At 38.8% G+C, this 27,157-nt stretch overlaps 1 protein-coding gene and 1 non-coding gene across 2 annotated transcripts; both read left to right on the top strand.

Annotated features, from left to right (window-relative positions):
• Positions 1-1,735: 1,735 nt before the first annotated feature.
• On the top strand, positions 1,736-1,808 carry TRNAA-AGC (transfer RNA alanine (anticodon AGC)). Its single transcript has one exon. It is a non-coding gene; the product is annotated as a tRNA-Ala (tRNA).
• A 2,639-nt stretch (positions 1,809-4,447) lies between these two features.
• On the top strand, positions 4,448-25,814 carry UBE2V2 (ubiquitin conjugating enzyme E2 V2). The gene is made up of 4 exons (XM_064170715.1): positions 4,448-4,556; positions 20,220-20,365; positions 21,511-21,636; positions 25,569-25,814. Exons 1-4 carry the CDS (start codon positions 4,541-4,543, stop codon positions 25,713-25,715), a joined length of 435 nt encoding a protein of 144 aa, XP_064026785.1. The 5' UTR covers positions 4,448-4,540; the 3' UTR covers positions 25,716-25,814.
• The last annotated feature ends 1,343 nt before the right edge of the window (positions 25,815-27,157 follow it).

Here is a 27,157-nt window from a genome sequence, read left to right on the forward strand (position 1 = left end):
TACAGCAAAAAAATTTTAACAGTATTAGACAACCTGAAATGAGATCAGTGCAGAATTGGAATTGTTTACTAAGCATTTAAGATTATTGTAGGTCTTCAGTTGATAGTAGGCATTGCTAAAGAGCTTTCTGTGAGGAAAACTTTATATTTTCCAAAGATTAAGGTGATTTTTTTTAAGACAAAAAAAAGACAAAACCCAAACAACCAACCAAACCCCACCACCACCAACAAAAAAACCCAGGCCACCCACAAACAAACCAAACCCAAAACCCCACAACCCTTTACTTTAGAATAGCACCACCTAACCTGGTTACTCAGGAATGCCTGGTCTAAATACGCTGTTTGTCATCACTGCCAAAAGTGGATGGCATTTACCATGGAATAATGAGTGTTGGTTAGCTCTGTGTTTCTATAGATGATCAGGTAAGCAGGTGCTGTTAGACCTAGGTGAGAGTTTAAAGGCATTTGGTTCTGCATAAATAAGATCACATTAAAAAATGAAGTGCTTTACTTCAGCCGGATTTCGTATCGTGGTATTTACTACCAATTAACTTCTTGTGCTAAGAAAGCTTTTCAAAGGGAGAAACATAGTTGCAGCTTTTTCGGCTTTCCTTGTAACTATCCAAAGACTTCACTTCTCGGTTGGATTATTTTATTTAAGTTTGATTTGACAGTTATGTACAGTTGATGCCTTCCAAGGGTCTCCTTAAGCTTTGTTGCCAGTAGTTGATCGATTGTTTTAATTAACTTTCAACAAGAACAAGGAGCTTTTGAGACACAGCCATCTGTAATGAAAGACTGCCTCTTACCCTACTTCATTGTGTTCCCTGTCGACTATGTAAGCTTTATGCCCTGTGTCAAGTCATGCAAATGTATGTCATGCTTGAATGTGTTAATTTTATTTTTTAAGTCAGTGTTTTGAGGCTGTTGAAAGTAATAGTTGTAGGGAAATGCATTTGGTGAGATAATAAAATAGTAAAGTAATAAATAAGGAAAAGACAGATATTTTTTATTTTGCCTGGCTCTGTTACCCCAGACAAGCCAGACAGTTTTCCAAAAGTATGACTGCCCAGACAAGCTGTGGACCCTCCTTTTGTGGCAAAACCTATCTGGACATGTTCCTATGTGACCTGCCCTAAGTGATCCTGCTTTGGCACAGAGGGTTGGGATTTGTCTCTAGAGATGACTTCTAACCCCTCCCATTCAGTCATAAGTATGATGAGTTTTGCCTATAAAACTATTTCAATCAAGCCTATGATATTTTTAATTCATTAAACATTTCCTGAAAAAGTTTTTTTATGCGTATGCCTTGAAAATTGGAGGAAAACATGGGTTTCCTAGTGGAATTTGAAACAGTTATTCAATAAAAGTTGGGTCATTTCTTTTTTCTTTATTTTGGTGGATTTTGTGTTTGGTTTTTGTTGTTGTCTTGGTTTTTTTGTTTGTTGTTTTTTTTTCCAAGAACAAATTAAGTTTCTTGCATGTAACTCCATCTTTTGGAAAGCTCATAGATAACAAAGTCTTGTGTTATAAAAGATGAATCAGATTATTAAGGTAGTGTAGATGATGTAAGATATACCACATGATTCCAGCTGTGAGTTACAGTCAGTTGGTGAGTGGAATGAGTGATTCGTCAAAAAAAACCTCAATGAATTTATAATCAAAGGCAGTGGCAATGCAGTTCCAGGCTCTAGACCTGCCCAGAACTGCAGGTGCCAACGTTTTTTTTTGCAGGTGGGGAATTAGCTCAAATGGTAGAGCGCTCGCTTAGCATGCGAGAGGTAGCGGGATCGATGCCCGCATTCTCCAGTATGTTTTCTGTTTCACTGTAAACTGAACAGCAGCATATAAAAGTATTTCCTGTTTACCCTTCATTTTTTCTGTACAGTGGTGAAAAGAAACCTACAGGAGTTAACACTGTTTTAAACAATTTCCTTTTATGTTTTCACAATCATATTCTTTAGGGAGGGCGATAAAAAATGTATTTTCATGAAATAAAACTTACTGGTGTTTTAAAGCAATAATAACATGAGCACATGGAGGAGAAAAATAAATGAGGATTTTTTTAATGTGCCCTTAAATCGTTGGTTTATTATTTCCTTCATTACTTAAATTTTTGTTTGATATTAGAACTGGTGGGCTAGAATATTCTCTGATTGTTACTCCTGGTAGACTGTCATTTCTTTGTGGATTTTCACACTTGTGAAATATGATGCAAGTATTCTCTGTTGATCTAGGCTTGCACATTTTAAGTCCTAATGACTTTTTAAATTCTGATTTTATTTTCTTATTTGCTCATTTAAGGTATTTAACTGCTTGTAGTTCCACACCAAGCCAGACTGAGGAAATGAGGAAAGCTTACATCCCATAAATACAGTGAATTTGTGCAGTTGGGATCTTGGAAGTATGCGTTAAAACAAATGGAAACAAAAAATAGTTTAAATGGCCATTTACTTGGAAAGAGACTGTAGTAGCTATCTGTGTCATTATATTTGCTTCTGCTTTTCCTGTGTTTGTTATTGCTTAACAACTGACACCTTGTGCTTGCAAAGAGCATGAGGAATGTTGCTGTTATCTACTGTTCAGAGGCAAATTGTGCACTGACGAGATGGGGGAACTCTGCAACTCTGCACAGTTGTAGTCTGCAAGCAGAACAGTGGCTTCTGGCTGTGAGTTCTCCGGACTTAATGACTGCCAGTTAGACATGCCTAGCTTCCTGTAAATCTGCTGCCTGCTAGGGCTGGTAAACACACCGTGGTATAAATAGAAGAGCTTTTTCTCATCTCGTGTGATATTTTATGTCCTTTTCAGGTAAACTATCTTGTGAAGAATTTCCTGGATTGAGAGAAGTAAGAGTCTTGGCCTCCAAAAGCACAGCCTTGTGACAAGAAATTACCTGATGATGGGTAAGTAGTTTACAGAGCCCTGTGTCAAAGGATTGACTGCTCTGTGTCTGTGCTTCCTAAGTCAGAAGTTGCTTAGAGATATTATTTGTAAAGAACCATGGGGGAGTTCAGCTTTATTTGAATTTTGTCATTATTGCCATTCACACAGACTTCTCTCCTCTGCCATTTCATGCTTAAATGAGTTACATAGGTAGTTTTTCTATATAAAAAAAATCGTTTGTACTGAGCTTGCTGGAAGGTACTGCTGTGTTTGTTATAGTCTGAAAAAGGTCAGTTTCTTACTTGTCTTAGCAGTATTTTGTTCCAAATATTACTTAGAAAATCTTGCCAGAGGTAAGAAGGGCCTTGTGGACTATCATCTGGTAACTATGGAGTGCGTTTTACAGCAGGAGGCTGATTTGTGGAATGCTTCATGTAGCTAGAAGTATTTGACATGATTGTAGTACACTGGTTTTCTGAGCTGAGCACGCTGTGGTTGTTTTTTCATAATAGAGACAATGTGATATTTGACAATAAAATCTATAAAAGGTTTGTCTATGATGATTACCATGGTTATATTTTGAGTAAGCTGTAAGCAGGAGTTGTATTTCAAAGAACAAGAGTGAGAAGTGATGTTTTTACTACGTATAAGCACTTGATTGTTTGGAAGAAAAGGAACTTATACCTTTGAATGTTTCTAGCTGTCAGGTGTTTTACCTTTCAAGATCAAAATTGCAAAAAACACCCATTCCTTCCACGTAAGTGTCCCACAACATCAGAAGGGTGGAACAAAACGGCAAGTCACTCAGCATAGGGTTCCTCACCTAGGCCAGCCATGTCATGCTGCTCTTCTCTTTTGTCCTGTTTTATCTCTATTTCCTGTGGTTGCAGTCAGTGTTGCAATGTGCTGCTGCTGACTGAGGGGGGGCCCTACTAGTAAGGGATGTGTGTAGGCATGGACGGACCGTGGAAACTGCTGTGTGCTTTCACAGGGACTTGCAGAACACGAGTTGGCTTTGCTTTGGTAAGCCTGCAGAGGTGTTTCTACCGATGAATGCGCAGAAACTTGAGTCCTCCTGACGAAGTCATGGTGCGGGCACGGGGTGGCCGCAGCGGAGTCAGGCAGGGTCTGGTGCCCGTGCAGGTAGAAGCACAAGCTGGGCAGATGCGCCTGGCATCAGTCAGGACTACACAGAGGACAAGGCTCGTGAGGCGGTCTCGATGGCCCTTTTGCGCTTGGTCAAAGACTAGGCAAAGAGAGGTAACTCGTGGCACGTTTTTCCTGCTCAAGACCATAGCGCTTCTGCAGGGAAGTTGTAACACCGGAGGAAAGCCTTTAAGTACGGCGAGCCGTTTGCAGCATCCTCGCTGTTTGCAAAGCAAGGCGCTGGCGGCAGCGGAGCTGGAGACTGGCTCCGGGGGCAGCTGGCTCGCTGCGGGCTCGGCGAGGCTGCCCTCGGCGGCGGCCGGGAAGGTAGCCGCACTGCGGGCACTTCCGGCACCGATACCCTGGGTGCCCCGGACCCCGCTCAGGCCCCGCCCCTCCGCTCCCGCGCTCCGCAGCTGCGGCTTGCCCGGCGGGAAGTGACGCGCTGCGTCAGGCGGAAGTGACGTGCGTGGCGTGCAGGCCCGGACCGGCGGGGGGGTTTGGACAAGATGGCTGGATCCACAGGTCTGTGAGGGGGGCTGCTGCGGGAGAGCGGGGCGTTGGGCTGGGGCTCGGGAGGTGCCTCTTCCAGGGCGGAGTGAGGGTCGTCGTCTTTCTTGGAGAGGGGGGAGAGCTGCCTCTGACGGGAGTGAGCGGAGTGGGGAGGAGTTTTCTACTGACAGGGGGAAAGGGGACCTGCAGGGGCGCCCGGTCAGCTTATGCTCCAGGCACGATCCCTGCTGCCGATAAGGCCCCTGCTCTCACCTCTGTGAGAGGGGGTGAATAGTGAGAGAAAGGGCTCCGCTTCGTGTAAGCAATATAATGGAGTATTGGAGAAGAGAAGACTTCTGCTGCTGAGAGACTAATTAATAGATATCTGTGCATATAGAGGAGTGAAGTAGTCTGGTAATGCTACAGGAAAAAGAATTGTACTACAGATTTCTAAGTACACTGGTGTGTACTTATCTGGTGAGTAAGGAAGTTGTAGTATCTAAAATAAAGGATTTTCTCTTTCCTCTCTTGATGTAGGAGGAGAGGGATCGGGCCTGTGTTGGGTTTGGTACTTCAGTTTGAAGGTGATTGCAGCATGTTGAGGAGGAGTAGTAAAGCATATTGCTGTCCTTCACGACAGTGATTGGGGCCAAAGGGTCTCTTAGAGGCAAGTACAAGGGCAAAGGGCTGCAAGTTATCCCAGGAATCCTGTATCTGTAACCAGCACAGCATGTGTTGAGCATTTGCATGGTAGAATATTGTGGAAGGTGATAGCAAAGGAAGGGACAAGAATTCAAGTACTAAATACAGAACTAAAGAACCAACAACGCAGTTATATCAATTCAGTTTTATTTCATGACATGCTTGAAATATGAAAATACCATTTCCCACTGCAAGAAACAGAAATCTTCAGGGCCTCATTTCCCCTTTTCTCACTTCTGAGACTTCTTAAATGGGATTGACAGAGCTCAGGGCAGAGCAATGGTTTGATCTCAGAGGTCATTCTAGGGTGGAGGTTGGCTGCTAATTTATTTATTCTCACAATCCACTGGATCATTGAGGGATTGAGTATAAAGCAAAACAGGTGGAATTCTTATGTATTGAAATTGATCTTGGTACCTTAGTGTTGATTCTGTGAGGACTCTTGACGTAGGGGGACTCTTCATCACTCGGTAATGTGACTCAGAGCACGTGGGATTTACAGAGTGTAGTTTGCTAAGGTTGCAACAAATTGGAATGCGGAACAGCTTTTACAACTCTGAAAGAGCAGTCCAGAAATGTACATTATTGCCTGTGATAGAGATAGAATTGATTCAGCTGTGGATGATTGCATTTTATTTTGTTAAAATGTATTGACTTCTTGATGACTTAAAACAAATAATAAAATCCTTTTAAACTTATTACACAGCAACTCTTAGAGACTTCAGTTTGTGTCTGGGCTCTGGCTGGGCACTTCCTGTAATGCACAGGAAGTAAAGTTGGATTAGGTTGTGTGTATTGAGTATTGGCTTTTGGCATCACAGTTAATTAAGTCTTGCTAGCGTAGAAATTCTGTTACTAAAAATTTGTATAGGAAGAAAACAGCTGCTTTTTTTTCACTACAGAACATTCAGCTCTATAAGAAGAAATATTTTTTGACTAAGCTTTGTTAGTTTTACTGCCATGAATGCCCTTCTGTCTTATGTGTGATATATTAATGTCTCCTATGTGCACTTACTCAATGTGGTTGGTTTCGTCTCAGAAATGAACCTACACCTGAAGTTTGAAGAAGTGGAATATGTTTAAAACTACATATAGATGTATCTGCCTAACATAACAATGTATACATGCAGAACTAGCAATTTACATTAAGGAAATGAAATAGTAAAATGAAGTGAGCAGATAAAATCATCAACAGAACTGCTGGCAAAATTAGTCAGGGCTTCTAAAGCGAAATATTTATACCTGCAGAAAAAGTGGTGTTGACTTAATCTTGGTATCCGCATAGATTATAGCGGGAAGGAGTGTGTATGTATTTATATATATAAATTTTAGCACTTCACCCAGAACTCATCTTGCTAGGAAACTGTTCTTCTCATTCATGGAGGAGGGCAGGGAATGATTTGTTACAGACCTAAGATTTAACTCTGCCTGGCTGTATGAATTTAATCTGCTTTTGCTGTAAAGTTTAACTTAATCCTTATTTATCTCAGGAAAAAAAATTGAATGTTTTGGTTGCACGGAGTCCAGGAATGAAATTCTAGCCCTAGGGAAGTCAACAATAAAATTTTACTGAGGACAAACATTTTATTTTTATCCCAGAAATTCCTTTCATGGACTCACTAGTTCTTTAAACAGTCATATAAAAGATTACATGCTTTTAACAACAGATAATTAAGTTTGAAAATAGCTGTTCTTTAATATGTGCTAAAGAATCTGCTTGTGCGTGAGCATTCTGTTGTTGCCTGAAATGTCTTACCTGCTTTCTAATATCAGCCATGTGGACTAATTTTACATGTAAATATTGCATATCCTACAATTGCACATTCGTGAGCTGCATTTGGATTGATTTTTGATACTGCAACTCCTCCTGCTTGTAGCTAGGCCTAAGGTAGCTGTGTAGGTACTGCTGAAGATCTGAGGAAATCCTCATTGGTCTTTGAAGAAGAGCTGGTGTTGATACAGTGAACCAATTTCATACTGGCTAGCTGGAGGTCCATTCTGTTAATCTCTTCGAAAATACAAAGCAGGAGATATAATTGAACATAGTTTCAGATTAAAAGGAATAACTTACCAAATCATGTCAGTTAAAATCCATTCTTTAACCTGAGAGAAACAGATCAATGACATTATTAAAACGGGTTAATGCAAGATGTAATTTCTGCATTTCCATAATTTGTGTTTTCCTTGTGTGTAGGTTATAGACATGTGAATGTTTCTGAAAAGTCGTGGTTAAGTAGTTAGAACTTATTCTTGAAAAGATGAGAATGAAGGAGCAGTGTCTATTGCTGTGCTTTAACTATGGGCTGTTAAAGCTTTTGTCTCCTTTCTCTTCAACCCAGGGTTTCCTTAGTTTGGGGGAGGGCGAATAAGTTTTATATTAGTAAAACTCCCCTGCCTTTGCCAAAACTGTGGACTCAGAGAAAAAAAACCTATCTGTTCTCCAGTCAGCAATTACGTTTGAGATTCCTGATTTACTTCTAGCTTGAAGTCACAGGCCGCTATTTCTGACTTAATGTTTTTGTGGGAGCACAACTGGATGCCAGAGATGCTTCCTGTAAAATCCATATTTCTCATTTCAAGGTAATTTTGTTCCTTCAGGATCAATCTGCCTTTTTCTGTGACTTAAGTTGTCCATGGAAAAATATCTTTTCTCTTTTGATTCATATATGATTGATTCTTTGAGTACAAATGGCACAGTGTTAAATGCTGGTACACTGTTTTCTTAACATTGCTTTTTACTTACATTTTCAAAGTTTAGTAGTGGTGATGAAAGCAGTTTTCGATGTGCATGGCTGCAGCTGTAAGGAAGCCAATATTAGAAGTGAAGGGCTGGAAGCGGTCTTGAGTGTATTCAGTCTGACTTCCTGAGCTGTGAAGTAAGGACTGACTGTCTTTCTTGGTGATTGTAAGTTTTGTCTTTGGTTTGGTTTTGTTTAAAGCTTCCCGCCTCCCCCAAAACCTGAATTCGAAAAATTCCATGATGTGAGAAGGTTTTGTAACACTTCCCCTTAAGTCCCTTGCAACTCTATTCCAAATCAAGCAGATATCTGTTCTGTGCTTGGTGGGGTGGAGATTGATGTATCACCATAACCTTGTGTGAAGACTCATAGAAAGTAAGAGCTATTTTGGAGGAATAGCAAAGAGATTTATTTATGAGTGAGATGTGGAAGTAATGTTTTAAAGACTATTTTTTCCATCTAGGAGATGGTGTAATTGTATATAGAACACTTGTGTGTTTAAACTCTGCACAGGTAGGCTTCTCTCTTCCTCTGACACATAGGATGCCTATTTCCTCCGTTGTTTTTCCCTTGTGGAGGAAATAGTCTATTTTTTGTCTAGTATGTATTTTTCTGTAATACCTCATTCACATTGTTCACTTAACCAGAACCTATCCAAGAAGTCACTTGAAAAGCTGTTTAAAAATTTTACAGTCTTCAGAGTTCGTTCTGTGAGCACAAACTTCTTGAAGCTGCAAGTAATCAGAGAAAACAAAAGAAGTTAAATCGTGTGTTCTGTGAGGCAGCAAGCACTCTGTGTGGGGCATTTTTCCATCCTGTCCTATGCACAGGGAGCTGCAACTGTGATTGTTCTGCCTACTTAAAAACATCTTGGCAAGCCGCAAATGATTTAGATGTGCTTCAGCTGGATTAAGAACAATCTAGTTTACAAATTACTTTTATGACTATATATAGACCACCAAGTTCTTCCAGCTTTCTGGCATGTAGAGGCAGGATACTCAATTTCTTCTGAGCTTTGCTTGTACCAGTTTTCTGTCTTTCTTGCTGATGTTGTACACATCTCTGTCTTTAAATTCAAGCCCCATGTTCTTTCTTCCACAATAGCTGTGAAGAGTATGTTCACGGGCTCAGCACCTTATTTCTGAGACTCAAAAGTGGTCTACCTTGTGATTTCAATTTAAGAGTGAGTTTGAGCTTTGTGGATGTTCTCAGACATGGTATTAAACTCCATTATCTAAACTATTCTGTTAAATCCTGGATGAAGATACAATACACAGTTTCAGGAAGGTAGGCCTTTCAGCAGTTGGAGGCAGATGGTCCATACTATAAGTCTAAGCATGGATGAGAGGGCTTCTCATGTGGCAGAATTAGATTTCCAAGTCTTAGGAGTGCATCTGCATTACATATGCACTTGTTAGTGTTTGTGTTTTACTTGATTGAGATTTTTTCCAAAGGCAGTGTTAAGTGCACACTCTGGAACTCTTCAGCCTCATTTTGTTGACAGACCCTTCCTCATCCCTCTCACCCCTTACTCTTTGTTTGTTCCTGGATTATAGCTTGCAATTCATCTTGACCAAAACTTTAAACTATTAGAGTAGCTTCAGACACTTAAGTCACTTAGATTTGGTGGCCCTGCTCTCTCAGCCAGCCTGTGGGAACCTCAGCAGATCACTGAAAAGCAAGAAGGTGCTATGGGGAAAGCCTACAAAGTAGTCTCCATTTAAGCTGTACTCAGAAGGGGATTACTGTATGCTATCCTGCCCAAAGAAAATGGTTTTCTTTGTGTTTCTCATTTGGAAGACACTAATGAGCTATAATTCAAACAATATTTTGAATAAAATCAGTACAGCAATATAAAAACTTACAACTGTGAAGCTGTCAGACTGGTTCTGAATAACATGAGCTTCTGTTTTACAGCCTTTTCAAATATGTGTGGTGCTTTAAGTACATGACTCAGATCGATTCTAGTTAGCTTTTTGGAACAAATGGAACTTTCAACACTTAGACTTTCAGAGCTCTAAATTAACCCTGTATCTCAAAAGCTTCAACTAGATAAAAAAAATTGTCAGATTACATCTAATATCTGGATAGATTCAATATTCCTTAAAAAACAAGTGTCACATGGACATGAACAGAGGAAAAAAAAACCTCCTCTTACTGCATTTGTCACTATTCATAACTGTATAGCTAAGTGCATTTGCAGTTTGCTTGAGTAAATCAAAAAGATTTTCTGAATACATGTAGAAATAATGTCCTTTACTCAGGATGCAAATGTAGCAATAAAATGTCTAGTTTTATTCATTTAATTTAGAACTTTCAAGAAAGAAATTATAAGCTTGCTTTATTTTCACTGAAGTGGAATATGGGATCAAGTAAACATAGAACAGTTCAAAGTATTTTATAAGTCATAGTGTGCAAAACAGGCTGGAATGTGGCTGTTGGAAAAATATTGTAGAAATATGATTTAATGGCAGCTCTTGTGACTAAATAGATGGTGATTGGTATACTCGATTATTTCCGTAAGTGCTTATAACTAAAAGAATAACAATGGATCACATGCTTTGTTTTACATAGATAAAGGATCTTTATGTTTTGGACTATGGATAGGTGCTGAGTCATGTTGGAAAGGATCCTCATGCAAATCTCAGAACAAATGTTTGCTAATCAATGACTTGTAACCATTTTAAACAGCTTTACAGCTTTGCTAAACTAAACCCTTGATAACTATTCTTGTTAACAGGATCACACATTGTATCCTTACTACTAAAGCAGAGCTTGTGAAAGCCAGTTCATGACAAGAGATACTGGGCTTCTCCAGTCTGCCACTTCTCTTGTCCCTTTATGTAGAAAGAAATCCCAAGAACATAAAAAAGGCTGTCATACTTTAAGAGATAGCTTCAAATGTGTATTTGAAATCCTTTCCTTCTCTGCCAATGCAGCCTCAGGTTTAGAATGAAACTTGCAAAAATGGAGCCTATCTGCCATTATACCTTCCTTTTAGCCTTTTTTGCCTTTATGTAAATTTATGCTTTTCATGGAGAGGTTAAACTGTAATGAATGAGTTTAGGGTTGGTTTATTTGGGGTGTTTTTTTTAGCTTCCAAGGAGGGAAATTATAAAAGTTATTTTGATTAAAATCTTCACTCTTTAGACAAATCACAATATTGTGTGTGGGTTTTAAAGTGACAGCTATCTTCTCTAAACTCTTGTTATTGGCTTCCTGCCTTACATTGTTTTGTACAAAATTGAAATAATAATAATAGAATTCTTAATTTTCCAAGCATCTCAGTGTGATTTTTTTCATAGTCTAAATTTTCATACTTTAAACCTTCAGGGAAGCATGTAATATCTCGTATGTGTTTCATTCAGTGGTTGTCTATAAAGAGTTAACTCTTAAACCGTGGTCAGCCCCTGCAGTTTCCTCCCTTCACCAAAAGGGCCGGGATGTCGACTGAGGAGCTGTTTGGTCACTGAACTCTTCCATGACTTGTGGTTAGGCACAATTGGATGTGCAGTGTCTGCTGTAACTAAGTTTGGAATTCGTATCTTGTTTAAACTAATGAATATTGGTGCAAATTGGTAAAATTATTTTTTAGCAATTTAAAGCCAGTTTTCTTTTGGGACCCCGAAGTAGTGGGTTTTATACCATAGTTTTCTATTGGTATAATAACTGGGTTTTTACTTTTTTTTGGAATGAGGTATTTTAATTACTCATGTGGGAGCTTTATTTTTTCTTACTAAGAGCTTGCTTATGCCTTCACTGTTCTGTAGTCTAACAATGTGGATCTGTAGTGCAGTAAGCTTCTCTCATTGCAGTTTATATGAGCACCATTAGTAATTCTATGCCGGCAGCTGTACTCAGGATGATCTTATCTGTATGAAAATGCAAAGATAGAGTGAAACTAATTCGTACTACATCCTTGCTAACACTTGATTCTAGATGGAGTTTCAGGCATGGCCTATACTCTATTGCATGTATGCAGTCTTTACTCTGCTTCTGCTCACTGATGTGTAATAGTTCTTGCACTGTTTTACTGTTGTGCTCTGCACAGCTTTGAGATGCTTAGGGTATTGTTGCTAAATAAAAGATCAGGAGAGTGAAGAGGGCATTTGGAAGAGGGACTGCAGGAGTTGGAGAATAGAGATTTCAGCAAGGTACGAACCTTGCTAGGAAGAAACAGTAGAGTGTGGGCAAAAACCTGCAGGGATTTGTGAGAAATGGCCAGTGACTGTGGTTAAGGTTGAAACTCAACAGATAAAAGTATTTTCCTGGATGACATTAATAATCACAGGAGGAGTCCTGTCTACAAGGCTTCAGTAAGTGAATAAGCTGTCACTTATGTGAAATAAGAGAAATTATCACTTACGTAGTTCTGAAAAGGAATATTACTTTAGCTGGCTTTAATTAAAGGGTAGGCTTTAAGATGAAAGTTTATGAATTTCACACTCTTGCGACTGTTTCTTGGCTCCTGCTGGGAAATGTTCCTCAGCAAGTGGTGCATCTTCATAATAGGAGAAAAAAATAAAAAAAAAGAATGAAATGTGTACTTCAAGTTCAGTGTGATTCAGAGCATTGCACCTGTTCCTTGAAGGTCTTCCAACCTGTAAGCTGTCAGAATTTTTAAACTCAATATTGTAAATGACAAAAAAAATGGCCCAGTTATGGAGCTCCTGTGTAATCAGGTATATCATTGAATTCTAGAATGGTTTGGGTTGGAAGAGACCTTTAAAGATCTACTTCCAACCCCCTGTGCTGTAGGTAGGAGGGTTACCTTTCACTAGACCAGGTTTCTAAAAGCTCCAGCCAGGCCTTGAACACTTTCAAGAATGGGGCATCTACTTCCAAGAACAACCTGTTCTAGTGTCTCGCCACTCTCACAGTTAAGAACTTTCTCCTTACACCTAATCTAAATTTAATGCTTTTCAGTTTGAAACCATTACCTCTTATTCTATTGCTGCAAGCCCTTGTATGAAGTCATTCTCCAGCTTTCCTGTAGGGCTCCTTTAAGTACTGAAAGGCTGCAATAAGGTCTCCTAAAGTGTTCTCCAGGTTGAACAACCACAGCTCTCAACCTGTCTTCATTGGATAGGTGTTCTAACTCAGTAATCCATTTTGTGTCCCTTCTCTGGACCCATCCCAACAGATCTGTGTCCTTGTATTGGAGGCTACTGAGCTGAATGCAGGATTTCAGGTGGGGTCTCCCCAGAGAGGAGCAAAGGGGCAGAATCCCCCTCCTTTGACCTGCTGGACACACTTCTTGTAATGCAGTCCAGGGTATGGTTGGCTTTGTGGGCTGCAAATACTCATTGCTGGGTCATGAGCTTCTCCTCAACTAATACCCTGGAGTCCATCTATGCAGGGCTGTTCTCGATCCACTTGTCATCCAGCTGGTGTTTGTGCTTTCATATGAAACACATATAAATATATATGTAACTTTAATCCTACAAAGAAGCAGAATAATACACTGATTTCTTACCAGGTTTAAGTTTTCTGATGTTTAGGGTTTGTGGCAAAACTAGCTCTGAATTGTGGTAACCACTGAATATGTGGAATTAATGGCCATTTGCTTTGTGTGTTCATTGATGTACCCCTGTTTACTTGCTGTGAAAGCTTATCTGCTACTCATATTTATTCTGACTGATTCTTAAAGTCATACTGTTTTGTGTTGGGTTTTTTGTTTCTCTGGGGATGAACAATTTCATTTTATGTGGAAATGGATTTTCACCTGATCATGTCAGATATGGTTTTTGTCTTAACGTTTCTATTCCTAGAAATTTTCAACAGATAAACTTGGATTTGTCTTCATGAGTCTGTAGATCTAAACTGCGGTTGTCATTGCCAGTGTAGCTGTAAGCAATACACTGTTCAATTGAAAGAGCAATGCATGTTGTAGACACTAGCAAAATGGAGAAGAAAACACTCAAGATCACTCTTGTTCTTCAGTGGGTGGCTCATGGTTAATTTTGGAAGCATGGATTGATTTGGGGTCACTCTTGGTCTGTTGTGTCCTTAGGCCCTTTATCTGTACTGAGTAGCTTTAGTAAATTCCTTCTGCACTCTGTTATCGTTTGTAGAAAGGCATATGCTTGGTTTTGCATGACAAAATCAGTGATGCTTGGAATGTTGCTGTTCCTGTGTTAGTCTTGCAGTGTATGGATGTTTCTTCCATGCAAGCCAGAAGTGTTTAGTACCTTATTTACCACCCTGATCAATTTGTGTGGACCACATGTTGCTGCTAAACAATTTAGTTTCACCATTTGAAGAAAATATAGGACCTTATCAATTTGAACTCTAAACGCTTAATGCAGAATACTCTGTTGCCTGAGTTTTATTACTTTGGGACATCTTGCTGGAGAAAAGTAGTGTAGTAAATGTAGCTCTATGAATACCACTGGTATGTGGAGTTAGGAATTTGAATTTTACTGAATTATATTGACAAGTGGGTGGAAAACAGTTCAAATAAGTAGGATGTTCCCATGATGCAGAGAAAGCTGAAGTTTCAATTACCAGGAGTATCAAGGTGCATCAGACCTACATATGGAAAGTTCAGTTTTCTTAGTGTGAGCTCACTGTTCAGTAGTAAATGGTTGGGTTCATTCACAAACTGAGTTCTGCAGCAGCATCTGGGTGCTTTCGTAGTTACTGTAAAGAAATGTATTGCCTTCCTCTGAAAATGTCTGCCTTGAACAAGAGTAGTCTTGTTCTCTGGGTTGTTTGAAACAGTGCTTTTGCTATATGTAGTAATATCAGATTTAAAACCAGAAAGAAGTTCATTGTATTGCTATACTCTGCTACTAATAGTAGCAATGAAGCTCTTTATGTTAGTGTTTCACATGCCCTAGCCCTCTTTCCTCTTTGTTTTTCCTTGTTGCCAATTTCAGGGCCTACTTGAGGCTTTGCTTTTTTTTTTTTGTGAGTGTGTGGTATCTTGTCTTACTGTCGGTACAATATTTCAGATTCTTGCTTTTTGTCCAGAGCAAGATGATTTCTCAGTTATACAGGCTGAAAGGAACCTGTTCTTTCTTATGTTTCTCTTTGGAATTTTTTATTTCTCCCCTCCCTGCCCCAGGAGAAATTGTATTATGACTTAGCATTTGCAAGGCTGACATCTCTCCCTCCTTCCCTGTCATTAAAAATACTTATTTTTCTGCTAGGCTGAAGCTGTTAGATGGGGGTTGTTTGGTTGGTTGTTTGTTACTAAACTAAGTTTGTGGGTTTTTTTCAGTTTCCCTTAGCAGGAAATTAGTGAATTAAAGATAACATATACCTTCCAAATGGTTTATACTACAGACTCTTCCTGACATAGCTGTCTCAGTCAGAAAGAACATCATTCCTGACAGTATCCCAACTGTGTTCAGGGATAATTTACTAATAACTTGTTCTTGGGTCCATGTTAAGAATTGTTTTTATAGATGTGTTGGGGAGTATGCCAACACTATGGGGTGTGCTGATGCAACTGATAAAAGGCTCCTGTTATATCTATGACTTTTAGGAGTAGGGGAAATATTTAAGGAAGATTTATAGAGAAACTGCTTGTTGGTATGGATATTATAATAAGTTAAAAGGATACTTGTGGCTTCTTTCCTAGTATGCCCTGTGGGATAGTAGTGTTCTTGCTTCCCGTAATTAGGTGGATTAGAATATGTCTATAGTAACTTTGTATGTATAAAACTAGACTCTACTGCTTACTTTTAGTCTTTATTTACCATCTCTGCTTTATTTTCTCATTGTTCAGGGTACTAAATTCACCGTTAATTTCATAGATTCCTAAAAGCTACTACTTCATGTAGTCTAGCTTCATGATGAAATTTTCAAATTCAAGAGTATTGGTGTATATATAAGCATGAGTGGATGTAGTTCAAATGAAGTATGTTTGCTTCAATCCTTGTGAAGACTTGGTAAATACTGACAGCTATATATGGTGTGGGAGCATGCGGAGGTATTTGTCAGAAAAGCTCATAATGAGGTAAGCAACCTTCTTCCGGGCGTCTTTTTGCTTTTAGTTTTGTATTCAAGCTTGATGACCCCAGCTGTGTTTCACATGGAGACCCTTGGTCCATCATTGCAAATAATTGTGTTGGATGCAGTGCTGTATGCAGCCTTTAATCATAGACTCGTGAGCAGAGCTTACTACTCTTACAGCTCTGACACTGACAACGTCCCATGACTTATTTAATCTCCTTTGCTTGGAAGTGTGAGGGATGCCTGTAGGTAGGGAACGAAAACAATCTGTCTGTTCTTCGCGAAGCCAGTTAATGGTCCCATCAGACAGTCCTTTGGCAGGACCATGGTGGAAAAAGGCTAGAGGCATTTCTGTCTTCAGTTCCCCTTTCTTGTTCTTGCACCTGAGATACAGTAATTTACTGAAGAGGGGACTGTCTTCTCTAATTTTCTGTTGCTGGTGAGCTGTAAACTACAAAGAAGTTGTTTCATTTTCTAGATTGTATAAATGAAATGCTGATTCTTATTCAGATTTTCTTAAGGAATATTTCAAAGCTTTTTAGCTAAGCTGTGTATGTACTGTTAACATACACTTTAGATTGTGTCCTCTGGCATACCTAAAACGTGAGAAGAACAAGAATTTTTTTACTTCATGTTAGGAGGAAACTTCATTTCCAAAATATCTAGACCATCATTGCCTGATTGTCTGGATAGTTCTTGGTGGCGTTTTACTGGACAAATGGTGCAGTTTTGTACTTCTGTTCCTTTAGGTAGATTTGTTACATGAAGCTTATAGCATGAGTGAAGCAAACATGTGGGGTGCAGTAGTGTGAGCAAGTGCGTGAGCAGACGCTCAGGACATTTATTAGCATTTAATTCCACTTCATTTTGCTGATAGTTTAAGACATTAATTGTAAAGGTGGAGGAGTGGGCTTTTCTGCTATGTTCATTTTTCAAGTGTCAGAAATTTATCACCAGTGGCTTTGTAATTAAACATTTAGTAGTGACCTTAGTTAAGTTTGATGTAATGAGGATAAAACATTAATCATGTCTGCGAGGTACATAGAAACAATTTGGTGATTTAGTGGAGGATTTTAGACTTCATTTGTTTTTTTCTCTCTCTTTTTTTTTTTTCTTCCCCCTGAAAGGTAGGAACACTAGGAGATGTTCATAATGAGGATGTACACAAGTTGTTGCTCTGTCCCTCTGATGTTAGTTGACAAATTAGGGTATTTATTTGGAAATAGGGTGGGAAAGGTGGTTGTTTGGCTTTTAAATCTAGAATTGCATAAAAGGAAATAGCTTGTTCATTTCTTAGGGATTCATAAAGAAATGAATAGAATGTTTGCAGAAGTGAACTAAGTACTTTAGATATAGAAGTGACCTTATGGTATAGCATTTTTGTCTCAATGTACATAATTTCTGGTGATTTCAACCCAAATGTTGTGTGACTGTATAACTTTCTGAAACAAAATATGTTTGAACATATCTTTGATCCAGTTTCAATTGGAAGGTAAAATTGTTCTCTTGGAGTTTTTATGGGCTGGAATCTCAGTGGGGCGAAGTGGTGTGAGGTTTTGTTTATTTCTGTTTTATTGAGGTTTTCTGTTGGTGTTTGTTTTGTTTGCTTGGGTGGATTGGTTTGTAACAGTAAATGTTTTGACTATTTTTTTACTTCATAGCAAGGTTTTGGTACCTAGTTCTAACACGGATAGGAATGTTAGTGTGACGAGCCTGGCACTTGCTGTCATTGTTCTAAAAAGAGGCAAACATATCTGAATTGTTTTCTGGACATGTTCTGGAGCATTCCCAAGCCCTTCACTGCTCCCTTTGGGTAGTTAGGGGAAATAATAAGGACAGACAATACAGAAAAAAATGTGATAAACACAGGGCAGTTACTCCTAAGGGGCTGTTATTTTCTATCATCTCCTGCAATTTTGTGAGAGTAGAGTTTTATCATACAGCTGTGCCAGTCCAATGGCTTTTTACCACAAAAAGCTCCCTCATCCTCACAGCCCTGATTTTGCAAAGGAGAGCCCTGAAAGACACAGCAGTCAGTTCTGACATGTGTTGATCTTTCTTCCTGGTCAATTCAGTTCATTAGCTGTCAGAATTTGATTTTTGCCTAAAGGAAGAACAGCTTTTTGCTAAATTAGTGTGCCAGCTTGACTAATAACAGGAGCCTGGTTAGTAAAAGAGCAGTAGACTTATGGGAGAAGATAAGGAACCTCTTCACCTGTCAGTGAACAGTTGTCTCAGTTGCACCGAAAAGTTGTAGCAGGTGATCAAAAGTATAAGGCTTATTTTCTGCCATCTTTTATGTGCTTATAAAAGAGGCAAACTGTAAATGAGAGCCCCTGGAGAAATCTAAAATAATAGTAGGATACTAAAGAATATGGAGTTTAGGTGTGTTTGTGGGCTGTTTTGTTTGTTTAAGACTCCATATACCAGTCAGAAAGCATTTGTATGATGCAAAACAAGTTTAGTAGAAATTTGTTCTGCTGGTTTCATTTATTTTTAATGGTTAGCAATAACCTTTTAGTGGCAGACTCTATTTCCAAGCTCGTGTGAACCTGTGCTCTGTAATGGGGTGGAAGTGTGACTGTCAGTTCTTATCCCTGGTCTAAATTAGATACTTAAATGTACAAATCTGATATTAATAACAAGTCACACATTGCTCTGGTTCAGTAAAGCCCTTTAAAAGGATTGATGCTGCAGTATTGAGAAATTATCTGCCCCTTAGTGCACTGTACTTGTATATGAACTTTTATTTCCAGAGTAGTTTTAACTGGATGAAAATATTTTTACATCAAAGTTACCTGAGTTTTTGCTGCCATGGCTGCGCTTTCATGCTAGCACTTGTCAGATCTTTATGATCCGGGCTGGTTTGTTAAGCTGTCAGAGCACTAACCAGAATGTAATTTCCTGCTGGGTTAGTAAGCTGAAGTAGCTCATTATGGGCTCAGATGAGTGATAGTATCAAAGCTGGAAGGAACGTGAGGCCCCATGAATGATGTAATGTCCTTGCACTGTCCTGGTTATATATATATATTTTATACTTGGAGTTTCAAGAGCCTGGAAACAATTCTTGCAATTCTTCAGAGCCTCTCCATGGACTGTGACCAAAAATAAAAAAATGTTTTAAACACTATTTAGAAGATACCTTAGTTTGGCTAGTTAACATGAATAGTTGCTGAAGGGTATGTTTTTCTAGACATGTGTTGACTACTTATGTGCTACTGGTAAAGCCTGAAACCCCAGTGACTGAAAAACTCCTACAGAAGACAGATTTCTTTGACTCCCATTTTTTTCAAACATGCCCAGCATATAGTCTTTGTTAACTTGTATGTAGCTGGTCACAGAGGTTTAGTTTTATAGACGACCTGAATTCTTCCAGTACAAGAAAGAATCTCTAGTAGAAGTCATAGGAAACTACTGTAGCTTTAAGAAACTATGAGAAAGGGGGGAGGGAAGCCTATAAGCAGCTATAAGAAGAAAGAGTTTTTGTAATGTAATTTCACTGCTACATCATATTTAATTTGAAATTAAAAGCCTACCATGATTGCATGCACATAGGTTAATTAGTTGTTACCTGCATTGCGCTGAAATAACATATTAACTTCTGTGATGTACAGCAATTAAGGATCTAGTACTCTAATACTTACCAATATATGACTGTTTTCCTGTCTAATAATCAAAATCCAGCAATTAGCATTCAGTAAGCGATTATTGTTTGGCTCTCCTTAGAGGTGGTGCATCTTCATGGTCTGTTGTGAATGTCATTATCTTTAACAGCCTAATTAGTGTTCCTCTGTTTTGTTTTTTGTTTCTCTGTTAATGACTATGTCAAAAAATACTTCATTTTAAATTTGTTTTCAGATACTGAAGGTTTAGGGCTTTTTGTTTTAATTGAATGAAATGAAGTGAAAAAGTTTTCAATCTATCTCTCACAGTTTATTACAGTAATTTGTGTTTAGTATTGCATTTTTAGTGGAGGGAGTTTGCCCTATCAAGTTTAAATGGATTCTCTTTGAGTAGAACTTGCCAGTTTTGAAATGTATCAACTCTGAGCAGTACTGTGCTTGGGAAAGAACCCAAATTAACCCATCCCAAACTAAAGAGAACTACTTTTAATTTCTAATTTGTACTGCTGCCACATAGTAGTAACTAGCTTCCACTGAAGTAGTTAAATTGCTTCCTGCAGAAAATACGTGTTTGACTTTGAAAGTATAGCATGCAAGGTATAGAAACAATGAAATGGTTTACCTATTCCTTAACGTGAACAGTAGTAATTACATTCTTCACTCTTCTCCAGTTAAAGTACCTCGTAATTTTCGCTTGTTGGAAGAACTAGAAGAAGGGCAGAAAGGAGTAGGTGATGGTACAGTAAGCTGGGGCCTTGAAGATGACGAGGACATGACACTCACCAGGTGGACAGGAATGATTATTGGGCCACCGAGGGTAAGTGTGGTGAATAAAAATACATGAGTTGGTAGGTGATACAAAATGCAAGTAAATAAAGGTGCTGCTTTGCTATAGTGTAAACTTTATCAGATATTATCAAGTACTCTTTGAGTATAGCAGTCAACACACAGAAGTTGAATCATGCCTAAAGAGCAAGCAATCTTTAATTACCTTTAATAAATAATATATTCAAATCCTTCTGACCTTTAAGTTTTGTAGAGTGTCATCTGGACTGATAAAACATACAAGAGAAGTAGTCATCTCTCACTCTTGACTATCAGCATCATCAGATATGACTGGTTACCTCTTGTTTTTTGTGCACACTTTCTCTTCAGTTAGTATGCTACAAAAAAATCACCATGTGAATGAGAGCTTTAAATGAGCGTGTTGTAAATAGCTCTAAGTTAGCCTTAGTCTTTTGCTGCTAACATGAGATTACTCTCTTGTGTGTCCTTGAGTACTGCAGGGCTTATTGGAAGAACTGTCCAAGACAAGAGCTGAGATCAGAACTTAGCTTCAGTGAAGATAACGTCTTCCAGAGTAACAGAGTTCCAGGGTTAGATTCAGTGTACTTCAAGCTCCTTTTGGAAGTCAGAATTAGCTGAAACTTGAAGCAGAGTGTTTTCAACACCTGTGTAATTGCTCCGAACTAACAGGATTTGGATGCATTTGAGAGAGAACCAATGAAAAATATAAGCCTAGTCGTGGTATGCTTTGGTTACTAGCTTCTGTGGAATCAGTGTTTCAATGCTGTTTGAAGAGAGCTTATGGTCTTAGAAGTTTTGAAGAGAACTTGCAGGTATGCACTAACTGAAGTAGTGTCTACCTGAACCTTCCTTCAGAACCGTTCATGCCTGGTTTCTGGTTTCAACCTAAGATTCCTAACACATCTTTTCAGAGAGTAGTTGTAATGTAGGAGCCAATATGTTACAGTTTTATACGTATTCATAAGGTCATTGATATAGCCAAAACAATGGGTTATCAATCAGTAATCAAAGATCATCAGTTGGCACGTAAGCTTTACAGATCTGTAACTGTTTAGTGTGTCTTAATTTTTACTCCTCTTGCCTTTGTGTTGTGTTATTTATTTGCCAATATCCAGCTTTCAGTAAGATCCATTAGTCTGTCTCTTTGCTTTCTAGACAAACTACGAAAACAGAATATACAGTCTGAAAGTAGAGTGTGGACCTAAATACCCAGAAGCACCTCCTACAGTTAGATTTGTAACTAAAATTAATATGAATGGAATAAATAATTCCAATGGAATGGTAAGTTGAATTAAGTTCAACCGTATTGTTAATATATGCTGTCCATTATTTCTGTGAATAACTAAGGTGAGGAGCATGCATGTTGGACACAGCTTTCATATTTCAATATAAGTACTTGGCTTAAATCAGAGTTTGGTTGCCTGCTACTTCAAATCTTTAGATATTTACAATATGATAGCAGTTCTTATTTGCTTATCAATAGATGAGCATTGCTTATAGTATTGAAGAAGTTGTTTCTTTTAAATGAAGCTGAAGATTTGAACTTCAAGAGGGGAGGAAAAGTGTATTTAAGCTTTGCGTGAGTATTTCCACTGTAATGCTCTAATAAAGGGGATTAGATTCGTATTGTAACAGCAGCATTAAGAACTTGTGATTTATGCATTAATTAAAAATACAGGTTATTACTGACAAGTCTCACTCTGGTTGTTGTAACTCATCTGTAATGAACTGATGGGTTTTTGTTTATACTGCTTTCATTCAAGTCTAAGGTGATTGTGAGTGTCAGTCTTAAGATCTTCTGGTATAGATAGTAATCACTTGAAATATCAATTTGCAATAAGTTACTTTCACTGATTTCACACACAGGGTGGAATTAGCCCACATATATGAGCAGTGGTGGCAGCTCAAGCAAGTTTATTACTCCCTTATTTACTGAGTACTTTCATCCTGCGAGTAAGTCTGAGGGGTATCACTGCCCAGTGAAAAGAGGTGTGTGCCGTCTTGAACCTGAGGTAAACAGCAACTGAAGTTGTTGTACTGTCCAGAGTGCTTGGAACTTGTTGAAGTGCACTTCATAGGTTGTGTACCAGCTAGCACCTGAGGGAAAAAGGCCCAGTGCCTTGAGTTTAGTGTGTCATAATTTCTGTTGAGATGGAGTGGTGTGGTGGGGAGATGAATAGTTGCTGGCATTATAGGGAATCTAAGTGAATTAGTCTCATACTACCTCCTTGGCAGTGGTTCTCAGCCTTCTTGACATGCAGATGCCTTTGTCCTTTGCATGAGAAGTGCCTGTGTGTAAGGAATTGATCCATATTGACAGTTACACGTTTCTGGACTTTGTGCAATTAGTTCGAGACAGGAGTTTTGAACTTCCCATCAGCAGCAGATCTTCAGGAATTCTGAAGATTTCTGTTTGATAGGCTTAGTGCAGGAAAGAAAATGGCTTCATGAGGAGTACTTCATTTCAGAAGACTAAACTTGAAGTGCTCTGAGTCACTCTTGTTAAATTGTCTGCCTCCTCCTTATCTGCAAGGTGTTTTTTGTGGTCTTCTGCAGTGCAGTTTGCCTTGCCTATCAAGTGACTGCATTTGTGTCCAGAAATAGGGTACTAAGTCCAGAAAAGCTAGGCCAAGTACTTCTCTAGGGCTGGACAAAGTCCTTTTATGTGCTGATGGCGTCACTATTGTAAAACTGTATTTAAATTGCCACTCTCAATGTTGCAGGGTGTCTTCTCATGGGTTTGTGTATCCTGTATTGATAAATCACAGGTTACATTCTGATGTGCTATTTATTTTCCCATGGTCTTCAGAGGAAGTCTCATTTTTCTGTCTGAGATAGTCTTCTTCAGCAGTCTATCCTGCAGGCTTTGCAGTCACTTCTATTCATTTAGCTACTGTTGACAACTGAAAATCCTTGTTTCCTTTAAATTCACTTGGGACTCTGTCAGCTATGAACATCTAAACTGTTGTCCAGTTATTGTGTTGAGTATGTTATCATACACTAAGCATCTTGCTTAGTGTATAATCATCAGGTTGGAGTATTTTTAAGCTTCATCAGCTTTTGTGTGACCTTGAAATTTCTCTGTCTCAGGATGTGTATTTTAATATTCTTAAATGTTTCTGTGTGATTTGAGCCTGGTGGATGCCAGTCTTTGAAATACCTTACCATTGTTCTTTATCAAGTGAAAATGGAACCTGAGACAGAATCTTTACTGCTGCAAGATGTCAGGAAAAGAGCCAGTGACTTGCAAAAAAGACTGGAGATGAACAGCAATGAAAATGTCATGTAGCAGCAGTCGTGACTCAGAAAACACTCGTAACACTGTTCAGGCAAAGTTCAGAGTCTAGGAGTTTGTCTCTACAAATTCCCAGCCAAGAAAGGAAAGCTGTAGTGGTCAGGGTCTCATGTTTCAGTACAGCCAGTGTATGTAGAATTGGATTGTTTGAACACCAGTCACTGGACAAAACTGAGGAGGAGTATGGTATGAAGGAGAATCTCTTTTCCAGTTGCAGAGATTAAATCAAATGTCCCTTTAGAAAGAAGCAGTAGTAGTCCAGAAATTACAGCAATGGTCTGACCAGTGCTTCTCCATATTAGCTCATAAATACTCGTGTATTCTAAGCTGGTGTCATTTTGCTGCGTAGTGGGGGTTTTCTTTTGATCCTCTTTTTCTCCCTGATTTATTAATGTTTGCAATAATTAAGTAATCTGACTGCCATTTACAGTGTGGCTTGATGGATGTGGTGTCTTTAATAGCTCTACTAGGGGGTTGTTCTTGACTCTGGGCAGGATATCATTTGTGTGAAGAGAAATGCTTATGCTGCTGAGCTGTGAATTGTTCAAAGATCCTGCTTAGACGCTTCTCTCCAAGGTGGTGTTTTTAAACTAGGTGGCTTCTATTAGGTCAGGTCAAAGCAGCTCCACAAACGTTTCATGGTTCACCTAAGCTGATAGGCAGGAACGAGTGCCTACTGAGAGGGAGCAGAAGTTTCTTGGGTTAGTGTTACTGCCCAGGACAGCATGTTGATAAACTTTGGCCTCAGTCTCCTGCAGAAAGGTTTAGACTCATCTCTATGTCCTGAGAATAGACAGCTTCATTTCATACAATCTAGAACTAAAACATATGTGTTAACATACTCATTTTTGATTCCAGCGTTATTGTTTTCTTCCAGTTAGCCCCGGTTAAGATGGAATAAAAAAACTTACTGATGTTTTGTGCAGCTTAAATCATAAAGCAGTGGTTTCCAGCACTTTTATAGCCACGTGGCTCGTTTGTGCTACCCTGACAATGGAATGCAGTAGCATGTTTTTGCCTTGAGCCTGCTTTGCAGTTGCACAGCTGTGGGCTCCTCTGTCTTCTCAGGCCTTGCAGAGGCTGTGTGGCCAGGACTTAGATACTGCCAAAACAATTCCCAAGCTGACTTTCAATTGCTGACTTTCCTATGGAAACCTCCCTGTTATAATATAATTGTGTAAATTGTCCCACAGGTTTTATAAACGCATAGGAGAAGTCCCATGTCCTTTCCTTTCAGTTCATATTCAGATTGGTAAGTGATGTACAGTAATGTTCACAGCTCCGTAAGATGACATAGTGCAAGAAGGATGCAGAGAACTAAGAAATGTCCAAGCATTATAAATCAGTTATTTCAATGTTTCAAGTAATTTCTTAGTATATGCAGTGATTCTTGGATGTATGAGAAGCATCATGTAATGTTGCTGTGAAATCACTAACAATACTTGCAGCCAAGGAAACACAGGGGAAAACTTCTTTAGAAAGTTCTTCCGCAGACTGCTGTGTGGCAGGTTCTTTTTTGAAAACTGAAGAAAACCCAAGTGTATTTATTGGCAGAATGAAGGTGATGACTTTCTTTTTCTTTTTGTGAGATAATTTGCAACCAATTAATACATTTTATAAGATATGGCTCCAGTTTTGCACCGAATGGCTCACTGATCCCCTCCTCCCCTTCCACTCCTTTCCTTCTCGCCGATATTAGTATCAGCACAGATGGAAGGGTCCACCTGCATGGATTTCATTGCAGAATCTGTATCTGTGTGTAAGTATATGAGTGTTTTCTTTAACATATTTAATGACCACAGAGAAAATGGCAGGGTGTGCTCGGACCCTTTCTTAGAACAATTAGGTGATTAGTGGCTATTTCTGTAGAGATTTTTGCGTTTTGGTATCACTTAACAACTGTCTCTTCTTTTTCCAGGTGGATGCACGAAGCATACCAGTGTTAGCAAAATGGCAAAATTCTTATAGCATTAAAGTTGTACTTCAAGAGCTAAGACGTCTAATGATGTCCAAAGAAAATATGAAGCTTCCACAACCTCCAGAAGGACAAACTTACAACAATTAATTTTAGCTGATTCTGAAACTTATGTCTTAAAACAACAACCTTCTACTCATGTTAATGTCTTGATTAAATCTCACAATGCAAACACCCACACATTAAAAAGAATTTCAGCTGGTATACATGACCTGGACATTTGTAAGAATATATATAATATATGTATGCCCAATATGTTTTCAGGCACTATGGGAGAAAAAGGCAGCACAAGTATTTTTTTTTCTTCTTACCTGAGGCACTGTCATTTAAGCATAAGCCTGAAATAGTCTAAAATTGGAATTCAGGTTTTCCGAGATGAAAGCATGACAGAAAGTGTCAGGTTGCTGTGGAATAATATGTTTCTGAAAATAATCTCTTGAGAAGGCAAAATATAAATGGCATGCTTTATCCATCTTGCTTAGTAAAAGAGCTGCAGTTAAATTTGTTTTGAAGTAGCAGGTACAGTGAATACCGTTGCTCATCTTGTTTTAATTTTGCAAGGGTGTGGGTGCTGACTACTAGTAGTGTCACAAAGTATGTTCAGGATTGTTTTGATACCTGTATTTATAAAACGGGGGGGATTAATTTCTGTTAAGCAGCTCCTGTGTGTTACATGTATCGGACATGGCAAATATTTGTTTACAGTCTTTGTTCTAATAAACCATGCATTTAAGTTTTAGTGAAACAAAGGAAATGTATGGATATGTGATTGAGATTAAAGTTAGTCTTAAAATGTAAATAAAATGTGGAAAGTGTCTGAGGCTGTGCCATTTCTATAATAGTGATGTAATATATGTACAGTATCTTGCAGAAGTAGTGGAAAGCCAAACATAATATTGCTGCTGATTTTACGGGCACCTTTTATTCTTACCATGTTTGTATACTTGGTTTCCTTGAGAGGTCAAGATGTTCCATTTGTGGCAAGGGAGTAAGTTCCGTCATCTGCAGTACAACTTCTTTAGACCAGCTTGCACTACTGTAAAAACCTACCAAAACCCAACAACCCAAAAATAAAAACAACTCCCATTTGCCTCCCCCCCTGCCTTTCACCTCCCTCCAGATTCTTTTCAGAAATGAGCATAACTTTCACTTTGCTTACTTGACCTCTGAGTGAGTTTCAGACCACATTTGCTGAAGTCTGTCCCACTTCTCAGTCCTTTGTCTTGCTTTTGCAGTTAACTGCCTTAAAGTCTTGCTTTCTTCCATCTTTTCCTCTTTTTAAGTTTCTTGCCCCTTTTTTAATGTGGGTGTCTGTTCCACTTCAGAACACACACAAAAGTAACTTCAGGAATCTTTAATAAAAATTACACCTGTGGTACAGATCATCATATTTGCATCTGTGTTCCATCTGTCATGTCATGACATCACTGCCTTTGTAGCTAGAACTCTTTCTGCCTCTCCTGCAGTCATTTGTCTGTTTTTGCAATGTCTTCTGTCTGGTGGGAGCAATGGTTTCAGTTCTGTCACTGATT

The sequence above is a fragment of the Pogoniulus pusillus genome, chromosome 34, assembly GCF_015220805.1.
Source record: "Pogoniulus pusillus isolate bPogPus1 chromosome 34, bPogPus1.pri, whole genome shotgun sequence".
Taxonomy (NCBI): Eukaryota; Metazoa; Chordata; class Aves; order Piciformes; family Lybiidae; genus Pogoniulus; species Pogoniulus pusillus.